Below are 24049 nucleotides of genomic sequence, written 5' to 3'. Positions count from 1 at the left end.
TTGTGACAGGTGTTTTTTTGGTACTGGGGATTGAACTTGGGACCTTGAGCTTGTGAGGCAGCCAGCAAAACCACTGAGCTAAATCCCTGGGCCTGGATTATGGGTGTTTATAGCTCCCTTACTGGGAGGAGGTAGGGTTGGATCAGAAGAGGTGAGTCATGGTAGGTGTGACCCAGAAGGGTTTATCTTCCTTCCTGGCTCTTCCCTTGATTCTCTGTGTTTCCTGGCCTCCATGCCACAAGCAACTTTCCTCCACTATGCACCTCTGCCATGCCATCTTACCTTGGAGTCAGCCAACTGTGGACTAAAAACATGAGCCAGAATAAACCTCTCCTCCCTTAAGTTGCAGGTGTCAAGTATTGTGTCTCAGCTAGGAGAAAGTGACTAAGACCTAACCAGTGCACCCGACAAACTTGGGGAAAAGTGCTTAGAGTCACATGCAGTTCCCAGTGGGTGGGGTGTTAGGGTCAGCTGGCTTCGAAGCTGGGAACTTTGATCTGCTCCTTCAGTATGATCATGATTTGATCTGGGTAGAGAGCAAAGGAAAGGTCGGAATGGACCTTTGGGCCCAGGTCGGGCCACTCCTCTCTCCCATGGCCTGAGAGCTGGGTTGCAGCCATGTGCACTTGGCTATTCTGTTGAGCAAACACGAAAGACAGCAGTTCGTAAAGCGCAGACCTCTGGCCTTGGTGTTGGGCAGCCCAGGATTCAGCAATAGCTCTGATTCTTTCTGGCCAATTGTGTGATCTTTAGCTGGTTACCACACATCTCTAAACCTCAGCAACGTGAAGGTAGCTGCTGGCTTGGCGGGTGGGAGGGTGAAGGCAGTGAGAAAATGAGTTCAAAGCGGGGTGTGATGCTGGGCACTAGGTAAGCACTCAGTAAATGGTGGCTGTCTCTGCATGCCCTACACCTTGGTTCTGTGCAAGGTTTCTAGGATAAACCCTTGGTTGTGTTGCTAACTGTTTTCTAGGGAGGTAGCTTCATGTGAAGAGAGAATGGGGTCTTGGGGGAGATGTATTATTTACCAGCTGGGTCTCCAGGTCGGTTACCTAAGCTGCCCAGGCCTCATTTTCTCACCATGAAGCCGTATTGACGTTATGGGAATCATGGCAACAATGAGTTGGAGTGTGAAGATGGCCCGTGGAGATGCATCTTAACCTTACTTTCCCCACCAAAAGGTTTGCTTCCATAGGAATTTCTTAAATCTTGCATTTCTTGTATCCTTCCCGCCAGCCTTTAGTTTGGGGACATAGTTGGTGGCCACTAAACATGGGTCGACTTGATTTTGGTATCGGCTTCCTTGGCATCCAGATGCATCCAACCATTTTTCTAGACTTTGTGCTACCGGAAAGGACCCCCTCTGAAATGATCACCAAAGATTTTGTTTATTTTGCCGGGAGGCTTCATTGTCTAAAAGTTCAGCGGTGGTGATGTGGGGAGGGCAAGAGAGCGGGGAGCTGGAGAAGTCACAGCAGAGTGGCCCCTGGCTGCTAAATCAGCTGAGGGAACCCACCCTGGCCCGATCTCTCCTTGGTTGGAAAAATCTGCCCGGTGACTTCCGCTCTGTGCCCGGCCTCGGCCTCGGCCTCGTCCTCGCTGGCCCTGCGGCGGGCGTTCTGGTAGAGCCCTGCGCACATGCCGGTGAGCCAGGCAGCTACCGTGCCAGCGGCGAAGATGCAGAAGCCGATGAGCAGCAGGAAGATGTAGTCTTGGCGGTCCAGGTGCGTGAGGCACATGTACCGGAGTGGGTTCCCCACGCGTGTGATGGGCCACCCTGCCAGCTCTGTGGGCTCCACGCACGTGGCATTTTCATTATCTAGGAAGAAAAACACAGTAGGTAGGGCGCCCAAACAACAGGAGGGTTGCAGTCTTAAGCTAAAGGGGACCCAGAGGGCTGTGAGGACCCTTGCAGCCCAGTGTGGTCTGTGGACCAGCAGCATCACCTGGGTCTTGTCAGAAATGCAGAACCCCAGGCTTCATGCTGGGCCTCCTGATTCGGAATCTGCATCTCAACAAGATGCCCAGGGCATTTAGTAGCACATTAAAGTTTGAAGAGCACTGTGCATGGATTCTGATACATTTAGGCCGTGAAAATGGGCTTTGGCTCTTAGGAATCTTCAGGAAAAAGAGACCCCAAGAGGGGCTGGGAGCCTGGAAACTTAAGCAAGATTCCCGTGGAGTGTAAGACTCCCCAGACCATCATCGGTGTTCATCATCTCCCCCTTTTTCCCTCTTTTCTTTAAACTTTTATTATAAGCTTTATTTGAATTAAAGATAGAAAACAATATACTTTTTTTTTTTTGCAATTTAATGATGCAAGTTGCCATGGCAATGTAAAGTACTTTTTTCAGTAATTCCTTTCATATGCAAGTCAACATTTTCCCCTCTTCTTGACCACATCTTTCCCTTTCATCTTGTCACTTTCTCTTCACTTGTTCCTGAGTCCAGCCAGGGACCATTAGCGCCAGCCAAGAGCATCACAAACTACTCATCTCAGCTTTAGGGAAGAATGGTGCGCTTTTCTCCCAGGGAGCCCCGGTGAAGAGGTAACCAGCAGGAGAAACAGCTCACTGGTTATGGGTGCTGCTGGCATCTGCTGGCTGATCACATGAATGGACCACACAAGTCTCCAGGCCTTTTTAATGGCTGACTCAATTCCCGGGTTACTTCTCTGAGTAACTCCTACGTGTAGCACCATGGACTTCAGTACGTAGGCAGAAGTGTGTTCTAGAGCAAGACAGACCAGGGTTCAAACAACCCAGAGCCCATCACTCACCAGTTTTGTAAATGTCACGAGATCCTTCATTTTCTCTCTGAATGCCCGTTTTCTCATCTTACAAGTACAAAGAATGACACCTATAATTAGGGTAGGTGGCAGGATTGATAGACGCAGTTAAGAAGGCTGGCTACTGTGCCAGGTTCGTAGAATATTTGGAGTGCCACCCTCAGGCCTGCATTCTTCTAACTCTGCATACTCATCATGCTGATGCTGGGGTGCATATGGGAATACATCCAGCATGCCCTAGACAAGTTCAAGCTCAGGGTTCAGGCCAGGGCTTGAGATAGCCACAATCAAAATCATGTTAGCAGCTGATAGTTACTAAATTTTTACCCCATGCAAAGTGATTTACAAGGTTATCTTGTTCATTTATAAAAACCTCAATGCTCATGCTATTATCATCCTAAAGGAAATAAGGAAACTGGGATCAAAGAGGTTTTGTGACTTGAAAGTTCTAGCTAACCCACAGAATTTGGTATGAGGCTGAAGACAGAAAACCAGGACTGAGCCAACTAGGCTTTTCTGCAGAAGTGGGAGAGGCAAACAGAATGCTGCAGACAGAAACTTCCTCTAGTTTCAGGAAAGGAACTGCCCATAGCCTGAAAGCATCAGTGTCCTTGGTCACCAGGAGTTTAGGGAAATCAGCTTCAGTGGGGGTGGGGGGAACCTTAAGTAGTAGCTAGAAGCAGGGGAGTTGGAAGGAGTTGGCTGAGGAGGAGGCAGAGGGGTTTGGGCGTCTGGAAAGAGCAGTGTGCATTCACCTGAATGCCATTGCTCCACTGTGCTTCTGTCAATGTAGCTAAAGAAATTGCAGCCAGTAGGACAATGCCTGAGGTGTGTGGTGCTGTTGCAGACTCACAAGGGGAGGAGGTTGTAGACCCTGAGGGGAAGCCACACTCACTGTCTGCTACAATAACAGCGGAGGGGAGAGGAAGTTCCTCTATACTGAGTGTGGACCAGTGGCCCTCAGGTGAGCATGCTCCAACCCGGAGTGCACAGATGTGAAGGGGCAGAAACAATGGTGCCGAGACCTCTTTCCAGTCAGCAGGGCTCAGGACTTCTGAGCTTTGCCCTGGAGACTGTTGTGTTGGGTTGGGAACGAAGCTCCTGGGAACTGTTTAGGAATCCATCCAGAGAGGGCTCAGGTCACCTGCCTGGACTGAGACACACGGGAATACGCAGAGAAGGATGCATCTGAGAAAGGAAAACGTGGGTGGGACTCAGAGGGTCTGAGCTGTGTCTAGGGGGGTTTAGCTCATTCTATTTTAAAGCAGATTTGGCTTTTAAATTGGGGTTTGGGCGGCAGAAATGAGACTAAACATTAAACACACACTTCCCCATTTTGAAGCATTAACTTTGAAAGGAGCAATTAGGTAGTGATTTTAATGCATTGTTAGGCTGCTGTTAAGTGAGGGGTGTGGGTGGCTGTGTTGGGAGGGAGAGGGAGGCTTGGGTTTTTCTACTGCTCAGCGCCCCCCCACCCCATGCCTCCTTGCTGCTGAGGGTTTGGCTGTCCTCTCCCCTCTCCCTGCCAGTTTCCCAGCTTTGGCCCATTTCACATTTTCCTGCCAGATTACCTTCCCTTCAAAGCCCTCCTGACTGTCCTGGGGGCCTCCGAATAACACCCAGATCTCCAGATCTCCCAGGCTGGAAGGCCTTCCGAGGCCCTTAGCACCTTCCGTTTTCCTTTGCCATCTTACTCCTCAGCGCTCCCAGCAAGCCAGGCAAATTAAAAGGTGTATTATTCTTTGATTACTCTTGCCCTTGCCCTCAGACGTTATGCTTTGATATACTACTCTTTTTCGGTTTTTCTCTTTTGGTTTTCTTGCCATGCAGTTCAGGCTGGCCTCAAACTCACTATGTAGTCTGGTGCTGAGATGACAGGTGTGTGCCACTGTGCCTTACCTTGATCTTTTTCTATCAGCTGCCTCTTTCTCCAGTTTTTGCACAATCATGCTCTTCCCGTTCTTCAAGATCTAGCCTAAAAGTCTCTACTCCAAGGAGAACGTCCCCAAGCACCTGCCCTCATAGTTCAGAGGACGTGTGACTGTTCCCACAGCTGAGCTCACCCATAGCATTTCCTTGTATCATTAATACGGTGGCCACTTTCTGTTCTGCATCTCTTCTCTCCTACCAGATAGATTTTTACCTCTTGAAGGCATAGACCATGTCTGATCATTATTGTTCTTATTAACAAGAACTGTCATTCATTGACTAAATTGCTTAATTTGTAAGTATTTGTGGATTTTGTGGTAATATTTTTATTGTTGAATTCTAGTTGAACTCTACCATGGTCAGAAACATACTCTGTACAGTAATTCTGCTCTTTTGAAATTTCTTGAGTTTCCTTTATGGCTAAGCAATAGACCAATTTTAGTAAATTTTCCAAGTGCTCTGAAAAATATGTATTCTGTTTTTGTTAGTACATTGTTCTATGTATAGCAGGTAGGCAGTGGTTGTATACAGATCTATGTTCTTAAGGGCTTTTTAATCTATAAACATCTGTTGTCTCTTATTACTATTAGTCTTATTTTTCATTAACTCCTGTGAGAAGTATGTAAAAGTCTCAAGTAATGATTGTGTGTTTGTCTACTCCATACAGTTCTGTCAAGTTTTGCTTTGCACACTTTGTGTAGTTAGATGCATAGAAAGTTAAAACTCTGGCATCTTCCTGGCACATAAGCTCTTCTGTCATTGAGCAATGTCTTTTTTTCTCCAGTAATGCTTCTTACTTCAGCTATTTGCTTGACATTAGTATAGCCGCGTTGAATTTCTTTTGGTTAGTGTTTGCATGGTGTATCTTTTTCCATTCTTTGACTTTTAATTTTTTGATGTTCCTATATGTAAGGTATATTTTTGTAAGCAGCACCTACCTGTGTTTTGTTTTCATCCAGGGGAGTAAACTTGGTGTTTTCAGTCCAATGACATTTAATTCAATTACTGACACATTTGGGTTTGCATCTCATAACTTATCATTTGTTTTCCATTCATTTCATTTATCCCATGTCCCTTTACTCTCAGTTTTGGCTTCTTTTTAAATTATCTTCTTTCCTTTCTTTTAGTTTGTTAGTCATATATTATTTTCCTATTCTGCAATGATAACTTTTAAGATTAGATCTCCATCTACTGATCCTGGAGTACTGGATACATCTCAGAGAGTAGTTTTAAATATCTCCACGCTATGCAGTGAATCAACTATATATCACTTCTTCCCTCTCTGGCATTCTTGATCTCCTTGCCTATCATACAGGGCAACCATGTGCTGTTGTGCACTGTACAATTCCAGAGGTCCCCATTCTCATTATAAACAGGGGTCAAGGCCCCACGATGTCCCTTCCCTCAACCCTGCTCTAGTGGGTTCAGGATATCTGCCCTATTTAAAGCTCCTGGGTATAGTTACAGATGTTATTAATGCTTACCTTCTTGCAAGTAAGGAAGCATAAGCCACACCTTGTATATTTCTGCACATAGCATGTTGCTCAAAAGTAGAAAACATGTCTTCCAGAACCAGATGCATGGAAGAACCAGAGTTTCTGTGGCCCAGAGACATATGTAGTGCAGGAACCCAGGAGGCCTCCCTTCAGGAAAGTCTTGAACCCACCAGGTATAGAAGGAACTGCTTCTTTCCTTGGCCTGAAGAAAGGACCACAGTTCTGGGAAGGGGTCTCCTACAGGTTCCCAGGGGCATGGTGCCCAGGGAGGCAAGCATTATGCAGGCTTCTCAGAGTCCCCCTGCCCAGCACTGGCTTAGGAGCCATCTGGGCTGACTGTGCAGATGAATCTCAAGGGTATGGCATATGTGGGGAGAGGATGGGACTGAAGGCTTCCATTATGGTTTAGATCCAGAATGTCTCTCCAAGTGCTCAGAGGTCGGCCTTTTGGAAGGTGACTGGATCATCAGAGCTTCTGTAGCTGATCTATTAGGAAGTGAGGACTCCTTGGAAGAGGCAGATCACTCTGGGCATGACTTGGAAGGGTTTATCTCCCTCCCCAGCTCCTTCCTTCACTCTCTGTATCCCACCCACCATGGTATGAGCAGCTCTCCTTCACCATACCTTTCACCCATGCCATTCCTGACTCAGAGCCAGCTGACTATGGACTGTAAACATGAGCCCAAATAAACCTCTCTTCCTTTAAACTGTAGTTGTTGGGTATTGTCTTAGTGAAGAGGAAGTGACTAAGGCAGCCTCTTCTCCATAACACTCTAAGCACCTCTCCACTCAATTTTTCTTGGCTTGAGCACTCTGTTAGCTTCTGCCCGGAACCTAGAAAATTGCCTAATTCCCCAGTTTCTCCTTGTTAGGGCCTTGTTTGCCTGAGCACCATTAGATGTACAATGCTTTGTTTTCCTCCTTACCTGTCTGTCTTTCTTTTCTCTTTTCTTTTTTCTTTCTTTCTTTCTTTCTTTCTTTCTTTCTTTCTTTCTTTCTTTCTTTCTTTCTTTCTTTCTTCCTTCCTTCCTTCCTTTCTTCCTTCCTTCCTTTCTCTCTCTTTCTTTCCTTTCTCCTTCTTTTCTTTCTTCTTTCTTTCCTTCCTTCCGTCCTTCCCCTTCTTCTTTTCTTTCTCTTCCTTTTCTTCTTTCTCTCCACCTTTTTCTCCAACTCCTTGTCCATCACCTCCTGCTCCTGCTTTTTGTTTTTCCAGTATTAAGTATTGAATCCAGGGCCTTCACCCTGAGCCATACCCCCAGCTCTTATTTTATTTTGAGACAGGGTTTCTTTAAGTCATTAATTTGCCTCAGCTTGGCTCAAACTAGTGCTCTTCCTGCCTTTGCATCCTAGAGTGCTGGGATTACAGGCATATTTGGCTTATTTTTATTCCCTATAAATTGTGGATTTGTCAAAGAAATAAATTTACCACCCATTCATTTATCTGCCTCCACCTGCTTGATCATAAACTCTGAGCATATGGATTTTTGTCTGTTTTGTTTTCTGTTTTACCCTTAGCACCTATAACAATGCCTAACACAGACTACAGCTCAAGGTGTTTTGTTGAATGAATTAAATGCCAATTTATATTACCAAGCAATGACATGGTCACAGTCACGCTCATTGACATGATGCTCAGAGGGAGGATGGGATCTGGGCAGTGCAAGATTACAGGTAGGTCAGCCAGCCTTGGACCACTCCACATTAGGTGAACACCCATGGCTCTGGGGAGGGGGGTCAGTGAATGGTGGATGTGAAGTGGCTGCTAAGGCAGGAATGGATGGTCTTTGGAACCACAGAGAGGGGTAAGGCTCCTCTGTCCTTGGTATGCAGAGAAGGAAACAAAGGTAGGAGCCTTGAGGATGTAAATACTGCAGGCATGACTTCAAAAGGTAATTATTGTTGTTCTCCAATTACTGCTTGATAGTGGTAATTGGGGATAGAGACCCTTATTATTCACCTTTGGATCCTGACACCTGCCACACAGAAGATGCTCAATAAATGTTGTTGGAAGCAGATGTGAAAGAATGGTAGATTGTTGGTCAGATCGCCTATAGTACTTCCTGAACTCTGTGTCTTTGGCTTGCTGTTTGGGACAGATTGCCCAGTCAGAACTTGAAGGTTCACTTGCATTCTGCTGTACTCTAAGTAGTCCAGAGGAGACACTTCCTGAGACACAAGCAATAGACACAAGCCAGCTGACTGGCAAAACCCCCTTCTTAGATCCTCATGCACGGTCCTCGGAGCATTTCTGCTCCTGCCACTGAGTTCTACCTTTGCCTACCTGGAGCTCAGTTTCCTCATTGCCCAGCTGTTGACCCATGATGGCATAAGCCAGGGCTCAGCAAACTGTAGCCTAGAGGCCAGATTCAGCCCGTTTGCTGTTTTTGTAAATAAAGTTTCATAGTCAGCGCCATATGTTCTTTTTGTTTGTTTGTTTGTTTGTTTGTTTTGGTACTGGGGATTGAACTTGGGTCCTTGCGCTTTTGAGTCAGGTGGCAGAACCACTGAGCTAAATCCCCAGCCCAAGCGCCATATGTTCTACATATTTCTAATTCTATTTTCATGCTAATAACAAAGTTGAGTAGTTGCAACAGAGACCTATGAAGCCTAAAATATTTACTACTGCCCTTTTACAGAAAACATGTACTGACTCTTATTCTAAACTGTCCCTGGCATTTTGATACCTTGAGGATTTGGATGATTTGGGCTTGTACAAAGCACAGCTATACCTGGTATGCTTGATTTTTTCCTTTCCTGGATAGGAAGCTATAGTTTTGTAAAGGTTAAATGTGATTCATAGACTTATGCAACATATAGAAGAGACCTGGAAGTTTGGCAAGTTCAACCTGATTATTCCTGAGCTTTAGAGGTGTTTTAGGTGTCAGGACTGGTCTTTTGTGTAAGTTTATGGTGCTTGAGTATGATGTAGTGGCAAAGATATTCCTGTTCCACATAATATCTTCTCATGTGCTTGTCAGTACCTCGAATTCTGTCAGCATAAGATCAAACCTTTCATTTCACCAATAAAACAAGACTTAAAGTGTAAAGTCTTCTGATGACTTAATCTCCACCCCTGGGTAAGCTTCTGCTGCCACCCTCTTGAGTAGGTGTTGCTGGGGTGAGGTGAGGGACTGAGTGACAGGCTGAGGAATTGGGTGGGGGTGGTGGGTGTTGGGAGCTAAAGGGAAACTCATTTCTAGTCAGTTTGGCTTCCAGCTGGACATACTTAATAACCATCCATCTGCTCAGAAAATCCAGACAGTGCACAGTTGTTCTTATGGACAACAAGCAATTTAAGGAAACCGCAGCAGCTGAAGGGCACCAGCATCTAGCAGTGGACCAGGTAGAAACATGGGGGTGCTCTTTGCTTTCTTTTCTCTCACATCCCACATTCCAAACAAAAGCAAATACCGTTAGTCCTACTTGTACAATGTGCACTGATTTTTCTCTTTTTTTTTTTTGGTACCGGGAATTGAACTCGGGTCCTTGCACTTGCACAGCAGGCAGCGAAACCACTGAGCTAAATCCCCGGCCCTGATTCTTAACTCTTATCATCTGGACCACTACCCTGGCCCTGGCCACTGTGGTCCTTTTCCTGAACTATGCTAGTTTCCTGACTTGTGTCCCTGCTTTTTCCTACAATCTCTCCTCCATGCAGCAGCGGGAGCAACCTGTCAATGTCATGTTACTTCCATGCTCAAAACTCTTCCCTGACTACTCGCCGTATTTAGAATAAGTATGACGGCCCTGGGTGATCTGGCCTCTAATTTTCTGTCTCACTGTATTCCTTTCTCCCCACCTTCCATCACCTTGGTCCAACCCATTCTTACTTTTGAATATATCAAGCTCATCACCGCCCCCCCCCCCCAGGGCCTTTGCATCTGCTCTTCCTTCTGTGTAGAAAGACCCTTCTCCACCCATGGTGTCCCTGTTCAGATCCCCTGTGGACAGTGACCCCAGCAGGACAGCATCTGCTAACTGTGTTTCTGCCTGGAGCCCACACTTCTTTGCCCTTCCCTGCCTCCCTTGTGGCACTCAGAATCACCACCAGGCAACTGGGATGTGGACTATTTCAGCATTTTAACACCAGCACTCATAGCTAGCAGTAGTTGAATGCTTACTAATGCACTTCTAAAATTTTCATATGGATTATTTCATTTAACTATCACAACAATTCTAGAGAACTAGGTAGTTTGATCTCCATTTTACAGACAAGTACCCTGGAGATTTTTGCTCATAGTCAAGTAGTTGAGAAAAGACAGGCAGAAGATTAAAATCCAGGTGACCTCAATCCAGAGATCATTTTAGTTTCATTCACTCATTCAGGAGGTGAGCATCTCAAAAACAAAGGGATGTTTTATCATCAGCTAATCACTTCTGGTGATACGGAAGTGTCATAGAAAATATCACGTGAAACTGTATGTTAGGTATGCAAGGTCTTTCTTTGATTTTTAACTCACTTATAGTAAAGTAGCATTTCTCAGCAGGGTTACTTCAGTTGTAGTTGTCCCACGTGATCACACTTGTCCCCATCTAGGTTTACTCTTGCTTCCTGCTCTGCGGTCCCGGAGCACAGAGGTGATGCCCCCTTTCATGGGTGACCCCTTCACCTGGCTCTGGGGACCATTGCTACTGACCCTTCAGACTCCCCCAGCAATTATTTGCCTCTCTCCAGTGTCTTTGCCTTTCCCTTCTGCACTGACTCCTCCCTATCAGCAGGGAAACAAATACTTACATGTATTTTTCTCCTAAAAAATGGTCCTTCTTTACTCACAGTCCTCTCTATGGATCACACTGTGTCCTTCCATCCACAGCCAAACTTCCTAGAAGGGTAGCTTACGTTGCTTTCTCTTTGTTTTGCTGTTTCTTCCACAGCCCACCACTGACTGGGGTCCACTCCTGCCATCCTTGCAACTGTTCCAGACATCAGGGACCTCACTGTGGTTGAAACTGATGGTTGGTGTTCGGTCCTTATCTAACCTGCTCCTACTGTTTGAACTGTTGGCTCCCATGAACTTTCCTTTCTCGGATTTCCTCTCCCTAGCTGCTTCTGCCTTACATACTACATGGTTAGCAAAAGCTTCCTTTCGAGAAACATTTTATAAGTATAAGAAAAGTAGAAATAAGGGACATTAGCTTAGATATGAGAGTTCAATTTTGAATAAGTGGGCTCTACTTTTAACAAAACAATAAAATAATCTATACACTCTGTTTCTTCACCCTCCCATACACAGTGGTATTCAGTTCATGAACTTAATTCATTCCACAGTTCTGGGGAAGATGCCACAGTTGTGTTCATCACCCAATATGGAGTTCAAGAACAGATACAAATTTTGTCAAGTGCTTCTGTTCCTGGGCAGAAGTGTTAGTGAACTGAGGCATTACTGTATAGCATCCCCAGAGTTTCTGTGCCTGGCCCTTATTATAGTCTCATGCTGAACTCCTCCTTGGCTGATGACATCTTCAATTTGACTTCAGTGATCACCACTGAAGCAATGATCTGCCAATATATATTTTATGCCTCATTCTCTATTCTGAATTTTAGGTCAGAACATCCATGTGCTGCTGAGACAGGAACTTCCCACTCAACAAGTTCAAAATGGGACTTGGCTTCTCCTTACTGGCTGAGCACTTCGCCTTCTTCAAGAACTTTAGAGTAGATGTTGAGTGTCACTGAAGGTCCATGTGTTAAAGATGCGCCACTATTGGGTGGTGGTAGGAGGTCCCACTAGGAGGTGGGACCTAGTGGAAGTCCTTAGGTCACTAGGAGTTTGCCTTTGCAAGGGACTGTGGGACCCTCATCCCTGGTTTGCCCCCTGGCTTGTTTTCTCCACTATGTACTCCCACCATGATTCACTGTCTCACACAGATCTAAAACAATGGGGCCAATTGATCATGGACTAAAACTCCAGAACTGTGGGCCAGAATGACCTTTTTCTCTTCATTAGACGTCTTAGGTACTTCATTACAGTGACAGGAAGCTGACTAACACATGTGTCTGTCTCCGTGAAGCCCCCACAGTTGTCCAATTCAAAGCCTTGGGAGCTGGCCTTGATTTTTCCCTTCCATTTATTTTTTATATCTCATTCATTTACTTAATAAATAGTTACTGAGGAGTTTCTCTGTGCCAGGTCTTGTGCTAGCTTCTGAAGACTCAGATATGCTTTCTAGAGCTTTCGGTCTATCGAGACAAACACACAAGCTGGTTGTGATGGTGCACACCTGTAATCCTAGCTCTCTGGGAGGAGGTGAAAGGAGGTCTGCAAGTTCAAACCCAGCCTGGGCAAATTAGTGACTTGGGAGAAAAATAAAAAATAAAAAAGGGTTGGGGATGTAGCTCAGTGCAAAGGCCCTGGCTGAATCCTCAGTACTGCCCATCCCACCAAAGACAGACATTAAATTAATATAAATTTATTCCTTAGTATTATGCTAGAAGTTATGAAGGAAGTACCAGGAACAGTGAGAGACTCTGATTCAGTCCCAAGTCCTGTTGTTTCTGCCTTCCAAATGCTTCCTCTGACCTGTCTACACCTCTCCATCCTCACTGCTGCTATGGGCCACCGTACTCTCACCTGGATTTCTGCAGGAGCCTCCTTCCTACATAGCACTGCCTTAGACATGCCTGCCTCCCAAAGCTTCTCAAGATACATTACGTGTTTCCCAGAAAATCATTCAACATCCTTGGTGGCTGGACCCCTACCTCTCTAGCAGCATCTACTGTCTGCTGGATTCCTCCAGGTGGGGAGCTCTTCACCTCTAGACAGGAGAGAACTGTGGTTGGCTGCTTGGCCAGCCTTCCACTGTCTGAGCCTTCCACAGGCCTAAATGATGCTGGGTGATCTAAGGAGCTATGTGTAGGGGTCTGGCCTTTCTAAGCCTGAGAGAACTTTGATCACCTACTCCTAGGAATTCAACTGGGCTGGGTCAGGGAATGTGTCGGGATCATCTGATGCTTGCCACTCCCATCCGTTCTTGGATGGGATGAATGAGAGAGGACTGACCTGGCTGCTCCCCTCTCAGCTCCCTCGCTACCCTCAGGAGGCTGCTCTTCATGGCTCTTTGCAGGAAAGAGCGATGAGGCCAGGGAGTTTGTTGTAAGGTAGGGGAGCCAAGCCGGCAGAACAGTTGACAGCCTTGGGACATTCTGCTGCCCAGCTGTTCTCCTTTCTTGGCCTCTGCACTTCATTTCAATTTCCCTGACGGAGGAGATGGGTTAGCATTAATGGTGGAAGAGTGCAAGGACTGGAATTCATTCTGGTAATCTAAGTTTTGGCACAATTGTGGCTGACTTTGTACTTGGTGGGTTGAAATGGGGCCATTACCCTATTAGAGCAGCCTTGAATAAGGATGAAATGGCCTTGGAATGAAACTGAGATGTTCTTTGTACAAAATGCCCTCAAAATGACTTGGACTTGAAGCAACATATGACCCAGCCCATCTGCTCCCTGCAGATGTCCCCGAGTGGCTTTGTCCACCTGCCTCTGCAACACCATTGTCCATACTCCTTTCTGATGCATGGGCCCCACTGTCAGGCCCCATTAGGACACCTAAGGACTTTCATTTAAGGGCTGACACAAAGGGCCCTCTGTCCTCAAAGTGCTCCACTCCTATGCATGGTAGCCTGTTTGTGTTCTCACTATTTCTTGTTGTTCTCTGTCAAATTGCAAATGCCCCTGAGGGAGACATTTCAAAACATGATTAGCCATCAGCATCTCACTGCAAATTAATTCATTCGCCAATTGGAGCAGCCTTGAACCTCCAGAACACAGCATATTGCCATAGGGTTTCTGAAAAGCTCTCTTAGGACACCTCCTTTGGCAGCTCACTGAATCAGGACCTTAGGAAGTGAGGCCTGGGATTCTGAGTTCATTAGACTTTGAGAACCACTGTTTGAGGATCAGGCCTGGTAGGACAGACTGAAGCACTGTCTTAGTTACTTTTCTCATCAATGGGAGAACACCCACAGCTGAAGGGAGGAGAGGTTTATTTTGGCTCACAATTTTTAGAGGACTCAGTCGATTGTCAGCTGGCTCCAAGGCAGGAAGGGCATGGTGAAGGATCTGGGTGAAGGAAAGCTCCTCACCTCATGGCAGCTAGGAAGCAGAGTGTAAGGGAGGAGCTGGGAAGGGAGATAGACCTTTCCAGGTCACTCCCCCAGTGACCTGCAGCTTCTGCCCAGGCCCCACCTCTTAAGAGCCCGTTGAGCTCTGAACACATCAGTGAATTTATCCACTGATGAATACAGCACACACATGATCTGCTCTCCTTCCAAATGCCTCACCTCTGAGCATATGAGAGTTTTGCAGGGACATTCTACATCTAAACCATAATGAGCACCGAGTCCTTGGGGTAGAGGCACTGTCCTAGCCAAACTGAGGATGCTTAGACAGGTGGTGGGAGAGTACAGGAGTTAGGGGCTGTCTGCTTCGTGATTGTACCTCTGTTATGTGACAGTAACCCTCTTCACTGGGAATCCCTCCACTGCAGCATGTCTACACATCCCCAGTGTGCTCCCCGGGGGCCCTGTCTGTCTGCTGACTGCTGCTCCTCTCTTACATCACGTGGGTCTTATCTTCTATTTAGGTCTGTAGCCTGCCAGCTCAAGGGACCTTTGAGAGTACTGAAACATGTTCCCTTATTTTAAAGACAAGAAAAGTGAGACTCAAAGTGGAGAAGTAACTTTCCCAAAGTCACACAGTGACATTTCTTTGACCAGGACAGGACTTCTTGACTTTCAACTCCATTTTGTGTCTTTCGTACCACTGTATTTCTCACTGAAGACAGGAAGTAGGACTTCTTTCTCCATGAGAAAACCGCCCCGTTATGGTGTTACAATGTTGGGCACATGTAAGCCTACAGTAAGTATTTCAGCGTTGCATAGACTGTGATGTACCCCGTAGCAAGGACATATGGCACTGGAGAAAGGTGTCGAACTCAATGACAAGAGTGTCTCCACACTGGGCTAGATGCTCTAGTCACTCACCTGTGAGAACACTGAATTCTAAAGTTCCCGCTTACACATCCTATGTTAGAAGGCTGCTCTAACCAATATGGTAGCCAGGAACCTTGTGTGACTATTTAAGTGAGTTGAAATGAAGTAAAATTAAAAATTCAGTTCCTCAGTTTTACTGGTGAAATTTCAAGAGCTCAATAGCCATATGTAGCTAGTGACTACTATGCTGATACCACATATATAAAGTAGCTCCATTGCTGCAGAAACTTCTCTTGGACAGTGCTAGGCCAGACTTTGGAGGTGGAGGGAAGCAGATACAAGGGACTGGGTTCCTTATGTCTAGGAGTTTAGAGTTCAGTGAGTTTTCCAGAGCATCCTGAGATGCATTCAACCCTGTCCTACTAGGGAAAGCAAATATCCTGGGAAGAGCTCTATTGCCACTGTCACCTTCAAATAACATTAATGATTGGAAAATTACAGCTTCAGCCAGGAATTATCTACTTGCTGACTTGGGCTAAAACGGAAATGGAATGTGTGGATCTGTTTTAACTCTGTGCTGATCAGGGCTCCACAGAGCACTCTGGCAACTGACACAATGGAGCTCCATTTTTGCTGTACTGCTTTGGGTTTGGAAGGTGAATATATGAACTCTTAGAAGTCTGAACATTTTTCTGTACGTCTAGTTAATATGCCATTGGAGGGTTTCTTCTGATTCACACCTTCAGTTAAAGCTTCATATCTTTTGCCAATTTGGGAAAGTTTCAATATTCCTGTTCAGTGTTGCCTTATGATAAAATAAGGTGAACAAAACATTTGGCTTCCTCCTCAGCCCCTCTATAGGGGGCGCCCTGAGCCAAAATGTGATAAAATGTGAGAAAGAACATATTATTGCCCTCGTATCTTCTTTTATATCTTCTTCATTTCCTTCCAGGACTTCTGTGTCCTTTGAGGTTCCCCACTGTTGCAGGATTAATCCTAGCTGATTAGATTTCTCAAGAACTCACGCTTCGCTCTGATTAAGAGAGCTGATCAAGGTTTAGGAATACTTGCTTTATTCTCCCCAGGAGTTCATGTATTTTTCAGGGTCTCTTCAAGATCATGACACTTTCTGGGGACCCAAAAGGAGTGACTCTCTAATGGCTAATTTTAACTCAGTGGCAGGCAGGAGACAGGGAGGTATTGGAGCAAAGATAATGCTCAATACTTTTAAATGACAAAGTTATACCACATCATGTCTTCTTTCTCTCAAGGCTATGTCACCTCTCTTGCCATCATCCCTGGAAAGCTGTTTGCTTGTCCATCCATCCCTGCCTCTGGCAGTGGGACTTGCTTTAGGTAGTGCATTAAGATCCAGATTCAGGTGACTCAGGAGCAACCACTTTTCTGGGGCCAGGCCAGCCCTGAGTCTCATGGATCAGACTGACACGAAGCCCTGATTTAGGCTTCTGGTTTGGCTTACCAGGGTCTGGACCTTTGTGTTTATAATTTATCTAATACCTTACTCCTTCCAGGATTCCACTTTCCCCATTCTTTTAGAAATTAGACTCCTAGGACCTGCTACTCACCTTTCCACATCCTATCTGCATCCCCACCTATATATCTCTTTAGTCCTGTCTCCTAAATAGAGCACATCATCCTTTAGGTCCGTGTGTCCTGAGCCTTCTTAAAGTCCATTTGTCCAGTGAACTGCTTGGCTGGTGTCTGCTACTCTATAGTGTCTTGTATTTTTCCTGTGTCTGCTAACTATTTGTTTATCGAGTGCTTATGGTATGTCAGGCTGAAATGATAATAGCAGTTCACAAAAGTTCTTGCTTCATCATTACGACAGCCCTGGGTAGGGCAGTTCTATTATTAAATCTGTCTTAAAGATGAGGAAATTGAAGTTCAGAGAGGTTAACTAACTTATCTGATGGCCTACAGATAGGAAGTAGGTTTAGGATTATAACCCAAGCCTATTTCACTCTTGAAACTGAGCTCTTAATGGCAGGGTCTGCTACTGCATGGTGGCTGTCCTTCATCACTTGTAACAGAGGCTGGCCAAAGTGCATGACTGGGAATATGCTGGCCTCTCTTTGTTCTGTTTAGTTCTGCTTTGTCTAACTGGACCATGGGACATTTACAGTGCCAGTGACCCACAGTCATATGAATCTCTATACACAGCCCTGGGATTGTGAGTTAGTTGTATCCATCGGCACTTGTTTGGCACAGAGTAGACAATAAGCAGATACTGACAGGTAGCATGGAAGTCTGTTACTTCCCTGCCTTGCTTTACAAGTGATATATGTGATATATGTACACACACACGCACACACACACACACACACACACATATTTGCATCTCATTGTCCTACTGCCTTTGATATTGCACCATTGGTAAAACTTCCCAGTGCTAAAGTACAGTATCTCCCTGGGTCTAAAGCAAATCTGCTTTTAAATTGGAGTCTGTTTGCACTTTCTTTTCTCTCTCCCTCCCCCTCTCTCTTTCTTTCTTTCCTTCTTTCTCTTTCTTCTTTTCTTTCTTTCTTTCTTTCTTTCTTTCTTTCTTTCTTTCTTTCTTTCTTTCTTTCTTTCTTTCTTTCTTTCTTTCTTTCTTTCTTCCTTTCTTTGGTCTCATTATACATTCCAGGCTGGCTTTGAACTCATTATGGATCCCAGGCTGGCCTCGCCTGGAGTCTGATTTATGAACAAACTGGTTATTTAGCTTATTTCACAAAAATTCTTCCTATATCCTAAAATGTGGGCACATTGGGAACAATGGGTAGGCTCCATTCTAGAATATCTTCAAAGATCACCATTCTGATAGTAAATGTAGTATAAAGTAGGTGGGCTGTAGGTTCAAAGTTCACCAAGAAAACTTGTCAATAGCAAAGATATTTCCATCCAATAGGATTATCATATGAAAGTCAAATGAAATAAATAATTTCCCTTACATTGAGGTCTGTCTAAAGGGCAAGGGAGAAATTTGGTGAATTTTACTTTAGGTATATTCAACTTTGTGTGTATATGTATATGTGTCTGAGTGTGCATCTATATATTTATATGTGTATGTAATGTGTGTATATATGTATAGTTTGAGCATGCGTTTGTATTTGTATATACATATCTATTCACATGTATGTACATTTGTTCTTATATGTGTGTTTATCTGTATGCATGTGTGCATATATATATGGGAAGAAAGGATTAACCTGAATAAGTCCACCGTGAGAGTGAACACTAAAGTTAGGTTCATCTTTTTGGAGTTTGGGTGAATTGGGGTGAAATCTGAGTTTTCAAGAAAATATTGTAATGATGATAGTGGTTGTTACACAATGTAAGTGATTTGGGGTATGTTCTGAGAAGTAACCAGGTAGGAAATAAAGCTGATGGTTAGGTTCTATGGCCATAATCTTATAACATGACTTACATTTATTAACTAAATTGACTTATAAGATGATAGGTATCATGTGATTTTTCAGTTTTAGGAGAAAGTATGGTTTCTTAGTAAAAGAATTTGTAGTTTAGATTTGAAATGTCCTCCAGCGAGTCATGAGATAAAACTTTGGTCCCTAGCCTGTTGTAGTATTGAAAGGTGGGAGAACCTCTAAGAGGTGGGGACTAATCAGAGGAGTCAAGTCACTGGGTGTGTGCCCCTGAGGGGGATATTGGGACCTGGCCACTTTCTGTCTCTTTGTTGTTTCCTGACTACCATGATGTGAGTAGTTTCAGCTGCCGCACATACCTGCCATGATGTACTGCCTTGCTACAGGCCTAAAAGCAATGGATCAACTAACCATGGACTGCAACCTCCAAAACTGTGAGCCAAAATAAACCTTCCCTCTTTTCAAAGTTGATTATTTCACATAATTTGCCATACTGACAGAGAGCTGACTGATTAATCCAGACCTGATTTGAAATCAAGAGTGTAAAATCATTTTCTTGTGTTTTACTAGCTGTGTGATTTAGGGTGAGTTGGTCTATTTTCTCATTTAAGGAAAAGGTTAAAAATACCAGTCCTGGCCCCTTGCACAAGACAAAGACACAAAATTTCAAGGTTGATGGGATGCTTAAAGAAAATGAGAGGCCATGTGTGAAAAAACTGTCTCAGTTGCAAAGTTCTATAGCATATAAATTATGTCTCGCCTTGGACTCATTCCTGTTTTTTAGCAGACAACAAAGCTGAACTGGAAAAATGAGGCCCCGTATTTCTTCACGAAGTGGCCTGGAGGGTTCCTCTGGGCCACAACACAGAAGAGGGAGATGAGCAGATTGGCATTTGTGGTGCATGTGTGGAGTCCCACTGGCTTGTGGATGAAAGCTTTGTCCATCCACTTCAAAAGACAGACTCTTCGGGCCCGGGATTTAGCTCAGCGGTTTCGCCGCCTGCTGTACAAGCGAAAGGACCCGAGTCCGATCCCTGGTACCAAAAAACACCCAAAAAACCCAAAAAAACAGACTCTTCATTCATGAGGAATTAATAATCTCCATAAAATAGGTATTTCCTCCTGATATCTTTGAAAACAAACACTGAAACAGACCTTGTTTATAATCCTGTACAATTATGGATTGGACTGAAGAGTCAAAGAGTCCAAAGTAGCCTGAAAATTCTGGGAAGACACAACTATACAAGGAGAAATTTGATTAAGGGACATGCATGAGAGAGGTAGATGCCAAGTGACTTCACTCTTTTCAGCAAGGGTAGGAGGTCCCCCTGCAACCCGACCTGGATCACTCAAGGAAAATATGTATGTGTGGGGAGGGCCAGGAGAGGGGAATGCCCTTCCAGGGACTGGTTGCCTGGACACCAATGGGGGTGAATCCCACTTAGAAACTACATTTAATGTGTGAGAATGACTAGTGTCCACCCTCCTTTAGAGAGCTCTCAAACCATCCCGGCACCAGTGATAGAGAAAAGTAGGTATTATCCCTGGCTCTTGGAGAAGGTGATGGCCACAATAATTGCTCCTGTCTTTTTTTATGCTTAGTAGAGTTAAGAAGATGGTCTGACAGTGTTAGTTCCTCGTGGTTTATAGGAACAACTCAAGCTGAAGCTTCTGGCAGTAGGGCCAGGTGTCTAAGGCACAAAATTTAAGGAGGCACTCTCTCTCACAGTGCTTACTCTCGCTTTGGTCACTCTCAGTGCTTCCTTCAGTGTTGCCCCCTAGGATCTTTGCTGGCTTCACTCTGAGGACCTTTTAAGATACGTGCTGGGAGGGCAGGGCAGGAGGGCACATTTTTACTTGCCCTCACTACTCGGCTCCCTCTCCCCCAGTTCCTCTGCAAGTTTATCTTCTTGGCCAAGAACAATCCTAGGATATTGCCCATGGGTGAAACGTCATACTGGGCTTTCCACGAGGAGTTATTTCTCATTTCTTTGGAGCTCTGACTTTGCCAGCTGACAGCGCTCTTGGTTGAGATGGGGAAGAGAGGGTGAGGACAGGACAATGGAGTCCCCGGGAAGAAGAGGGGACGAGTCACTGGGGTGCTGCTGGGGTCCTGGCTAAGGGGTGGGGACAGCGGTCAGAGTGGCAGCAACCTGCTTAGAAAGCTCCCAGGTAAGACTTGAGAGTTTGTTTGCCAGTGAGATTGGAATCTGTCGGCCCTGTGACCTGGTTGTTCTCCATTGATTCAGGCCATTCGCTTCTTCCTTGTGAGGTCAGCACAAAGCTGCTAGCGCAGGCCGCCTGCCTTCTCTCTTTCCTCTCTCATTGTCCAGGTAGCTCCCACATCTCTTCTTCCATTTCTATTGAACTTTCCCTTCTGTACTTCCTACTCCTATTGGATTCTCTATTGCCTATGAATCACTGAATTTACTTTCAGACCCCAGAAAAATTCTGTCACTGAATTAATAGATGAGAACAGTTTAACAATGGAATACAGTGTCCCTGCATTACTTTGTATGCACATACAAAATGTCCACATACATCACTTTATTTGACACAACAACTCTCTGTATAGTAGGTCTCAATAATGTACCCACTTTATGGATCAGGAAACTGAGGCTCAGAGAAATGGTGACTTTTTCAAAGGCAGCCAACTAGTAGATGCCAAGGTTAGAATGAAACTTGGCTCTTTGGATTCCTATTCCAGAACTACCAGGTCTTACTGCCTCACCAGTCAACTCAAAGGCCCTCCGATTGCATTCAGTCAGCTTTTGTCCCGATGGGACCATCTTTTGCCTTTAGCTTTTCTAGGACCAATTCCTCCTACTCTTATCACGTCCTCTTCCAACCACACCCAATCAGCCCTCACCTGGGGGGTCCAGATGGGACACTATTAAGTAGATGGCGAAGTCCATGAAGGAGCAGTTACACTTCCAGGGGTTTCCACTCAGGTACAGGGTCTGGAGTACTGCAAGATGGTGCAGGGCAGCATGGTCCAGGGTCTGCAAGCCAGTGTTTCTGAGGTCCAGGTACCTCAAAGAGCTGGTATTGGCAAAGGTGTACTTGTCGAGAGATGATAGGTGAGGGTTGTTGGCAAGGTTGAGCTGCACCAGGTTGCTGAGCACCGAGAAACTGAAGGGGGAGATGGAGGTTAGGTTGTTGGAGCTGAGGTCAAGGTAGATGAGTCTGAAGACCCCGATGAAGGTGTAATCCATCACCTCTTGAATCCGGTTGTTGTGACAGTCCAGGTAAACAAGGTCACTGAGAAGTCCTAGATGCATGGCTGGCAAACTGGTGATTCTGTTATTGTTCAGGTACAGCCTCCGGGTGTTCAGGGGGATGTCAGGGGGGTATTCCGTCAAGTGCATCGCTGTGCAGTTCACTTCTTGGGCTTGACACAGACAGTTATGTGGACACTTTGATCCCGATACCAGCCCCATTCCAAAGGAAAAGAGTAACCATCCGGGGCCAGGGCCTGAAGCAAGGGACATAGTAAAAAGCCAGGACTACCCTCTTCCACCTTCCTGCAGTCACAGTCCGTCCCTCTGATCCAAAGGCTGCCGAGGGGTGGGGTGGGGTGGGGGCGGGGCGCTGGAAAGAACTGTAACCCTCTAGCTTTGTCCAAAGCAATTTTCCATTACAGGAGAACTGAGCAGAGCTGAAACGCAAGGTCCAATGTCCTGTCGCCCAGCTTCGCGGCTCTGCTGCTCACTCAGTCCCAGACTGCTGTTGGAAGCTGGCCCACTTGGCGGCTTTGAAAGGTCTCACCCTTTCCCTGCCTTTGAAGTGAAGGGGAGCCAGGGGAGAGCCACATGACAGTGAGGTTGCCAGTTGACACCTTTGTGATGTCAGCGGCCTCAGGAGACTGCCTGGCGGAGGCCAGAGACACCTCACCTCTTCTTCTGGGTGGTGTGGGGGTGTTGTGTGTATCTCGGTAAGCCGGGTGTCCCGGGGCGGGGGGGAGGCTTTGTGTTGTAGAGGGTCCTGCAGCATGTTATGTGGGGGGCACAAGTGGGTTCACCCTGTGTAGACGTGTGCCAGTGCCAGCTCCTCCCCGAGGTGTAGGAGATCAGGCTAGCCTGGCCCCCTTCACCTGCAGACCAGAGGGAACCTGAGATCTCCAGCCCAGCTCCCCTTCTTAGTGAGGCACTGTGACTTGCTTAAGGTCAGCTCTCAGAGTGGGTCTTTCCGGGGGCATTGGGTTTGGAGGGGATGCCAAGATTTGCTGTCCTCAGGAGAAGATGGGAGAGCAGGTGCCGAGTTTGCAATGAGGCAAAGGGAATTCCTCTGTAAGATTTTATTCCTATCTGCATGTGAAATAGATACATATACTAGTATTTTAAAAAGCTTTTTGAACAAGTATGAGCTACTCTCCTTAAAAAATCCAAATGTACACATAAAAAATCCCAGTGCAATAATGTGAACTATTTCTTACCAGTTGCATTCTCCTAGGACTTTTAAAATAGTGCCTCTACTGATTCTAGTTCATTAACTACTTGACACATGATGGGAGCCTTTTGGAGGGAGGGATGAGTCTGGAAGCTTAAGGGTTGTGGCACATCACTCACTCCGTGGAGGCAGGCACGTGGACAGAAATAAAGACAGCATCTCAGGAGTTAAAATTTATATTTCTGGGAAAATAAGCATTTTATTGTTTAAAACATTCACATGTAACTTAGCTGTGGATATTAATAACACAATGAAACCTATATTTAGCCTCACATAGTGTCTGGCACCTGGTATGTAATAAATATTTATTGAATGAATGACGCGTGAATGTCTCTGATGGTTTGCTTCCTTTCTTGCCTCTCTGCCAAGAGAGAAATTAATAAAGTCAAGTGGATTTGTGGCTAGTTAGCTAATGCTTGATTATGTTTACTTACTCAGCATTCCTTGGGTGACTGGCTATGAATTAATATGACTTAGGAGTGTTTACCAAATTGAAAGTGACCTTATTTAAGCAGAAATTTCAGACACTTAAAGTAATGACCCAAATGCTAGTTGTACTAATTGAAGCTGGATTTAATTGATAGGGGAGCCACTCTTTCCTTATAATTTAAAAAATGCTATTAAAAAATAAGTTCCTCCTTAGATCTTACACGATTGTCCAGGAGGGAAATTTGAAACATGACATATATAGGACAGAATTAATTTCCAAATGACCCTCTCTCTGGGGCTGGTGGGGAGGGTACGGTGCGGAGGCAGGGTGTGTGTATTGCCCACTGCTTCCTCTCTGAGATCGAGAGCCAGAGCGAGAGCAAGAGGATCAGTCGCTGACTGACGACCTGCCATAGCTCCGCTCCTGGAGTGATTCTGCTGACTTTCCACCATCTCTTTGAGTCCATGCTCCCTCGTTCTGACTCCAGTTCTCCTCAGACAGCCCATCTCTGGGTTGCCTCATTTAATTTCCAGCTTTCTCATCCAGACTTAACTTTTTCAAGACAGTAGGCTCGGGCTTGGACTTAACCTGTTTGGCCACAAATGCCCTCACTTAGCAAAGCCTTAGATAACTTAGATAAAT

General features: G+C 45.4%; 2 protein-coding genes across 2 annotated transcripts in view; one reads left to right on the top strand and one right to left on the bottom strand.

Moving 5' to 3' along the window:
• The window catches only part of Rxrg (retinoid X receptor gamma), a 246360-nt gene that overhangs the window by 63398 nt on the left and 158913 nt on the right, over positions 1–24049 (top strand). The window lies entirely within an intron of this gene.
• On the bottom strand, positions 1370–22394 carry Lrrc52 (leucine rich repeat containing 52). The gene is made up of 2 exons (XM_004865182.3): positions 21398–22394; positions 1370–1819 (listed from the first exon to the last, which is right to left on the bottom strand). Exons 1-2 carry the CDS (start codon positions 22017–22019, stop codon positions 1494–1496), a joined length of 948 nt encoding a protein of 315 aa, XP_004865239.2. The 5' UTR covers positions 22020–22394; the 3' UTR covers positions 1370–1493.

The sequence above is a fragment of the Heterocephalus glaber genome, unplaced genomic scaffold (genome assembly GCF_053883595.1).
Source record: "Heterocephalus glaber isolate CG9 unplaced genomic scaffold, H.glaber_assembly_v1.0 deba00000738, whole genome shotgun sequence".
In the NCBI taxonomy this organism is placed as follows: Eukaryota; Metazoa; Chordata; class Mammalia; order Rodentia; family Bathyergidae; genus Heterocephalus; species Heterocephalus glaber.
The sequence above is the reverse complement of the archived record's forward strand: the minus strand, read 5'-3'. Positions and strand labels throughout refer to the sequence as shown.

What these genes read in the sequence shown, in the direction of transcription:
- Lrrc52 (XM_004865182.3), bottom strand. Translation starts at nt 22,019, where the DNA reads ATGTCCCTTGCTTCAGGCCCTGGCCCCGGATGGTTACTCTTTTCCTTT. An exon ending in GTCCCATCTGGACCCCCCAG is followed by an intron (nt 1,820 to 21,397) that starts GTGAGGGCTGAT and finishes TTTTCTTCCTAG; the next exon opens with ATAATGAAAATGCCACGTGC.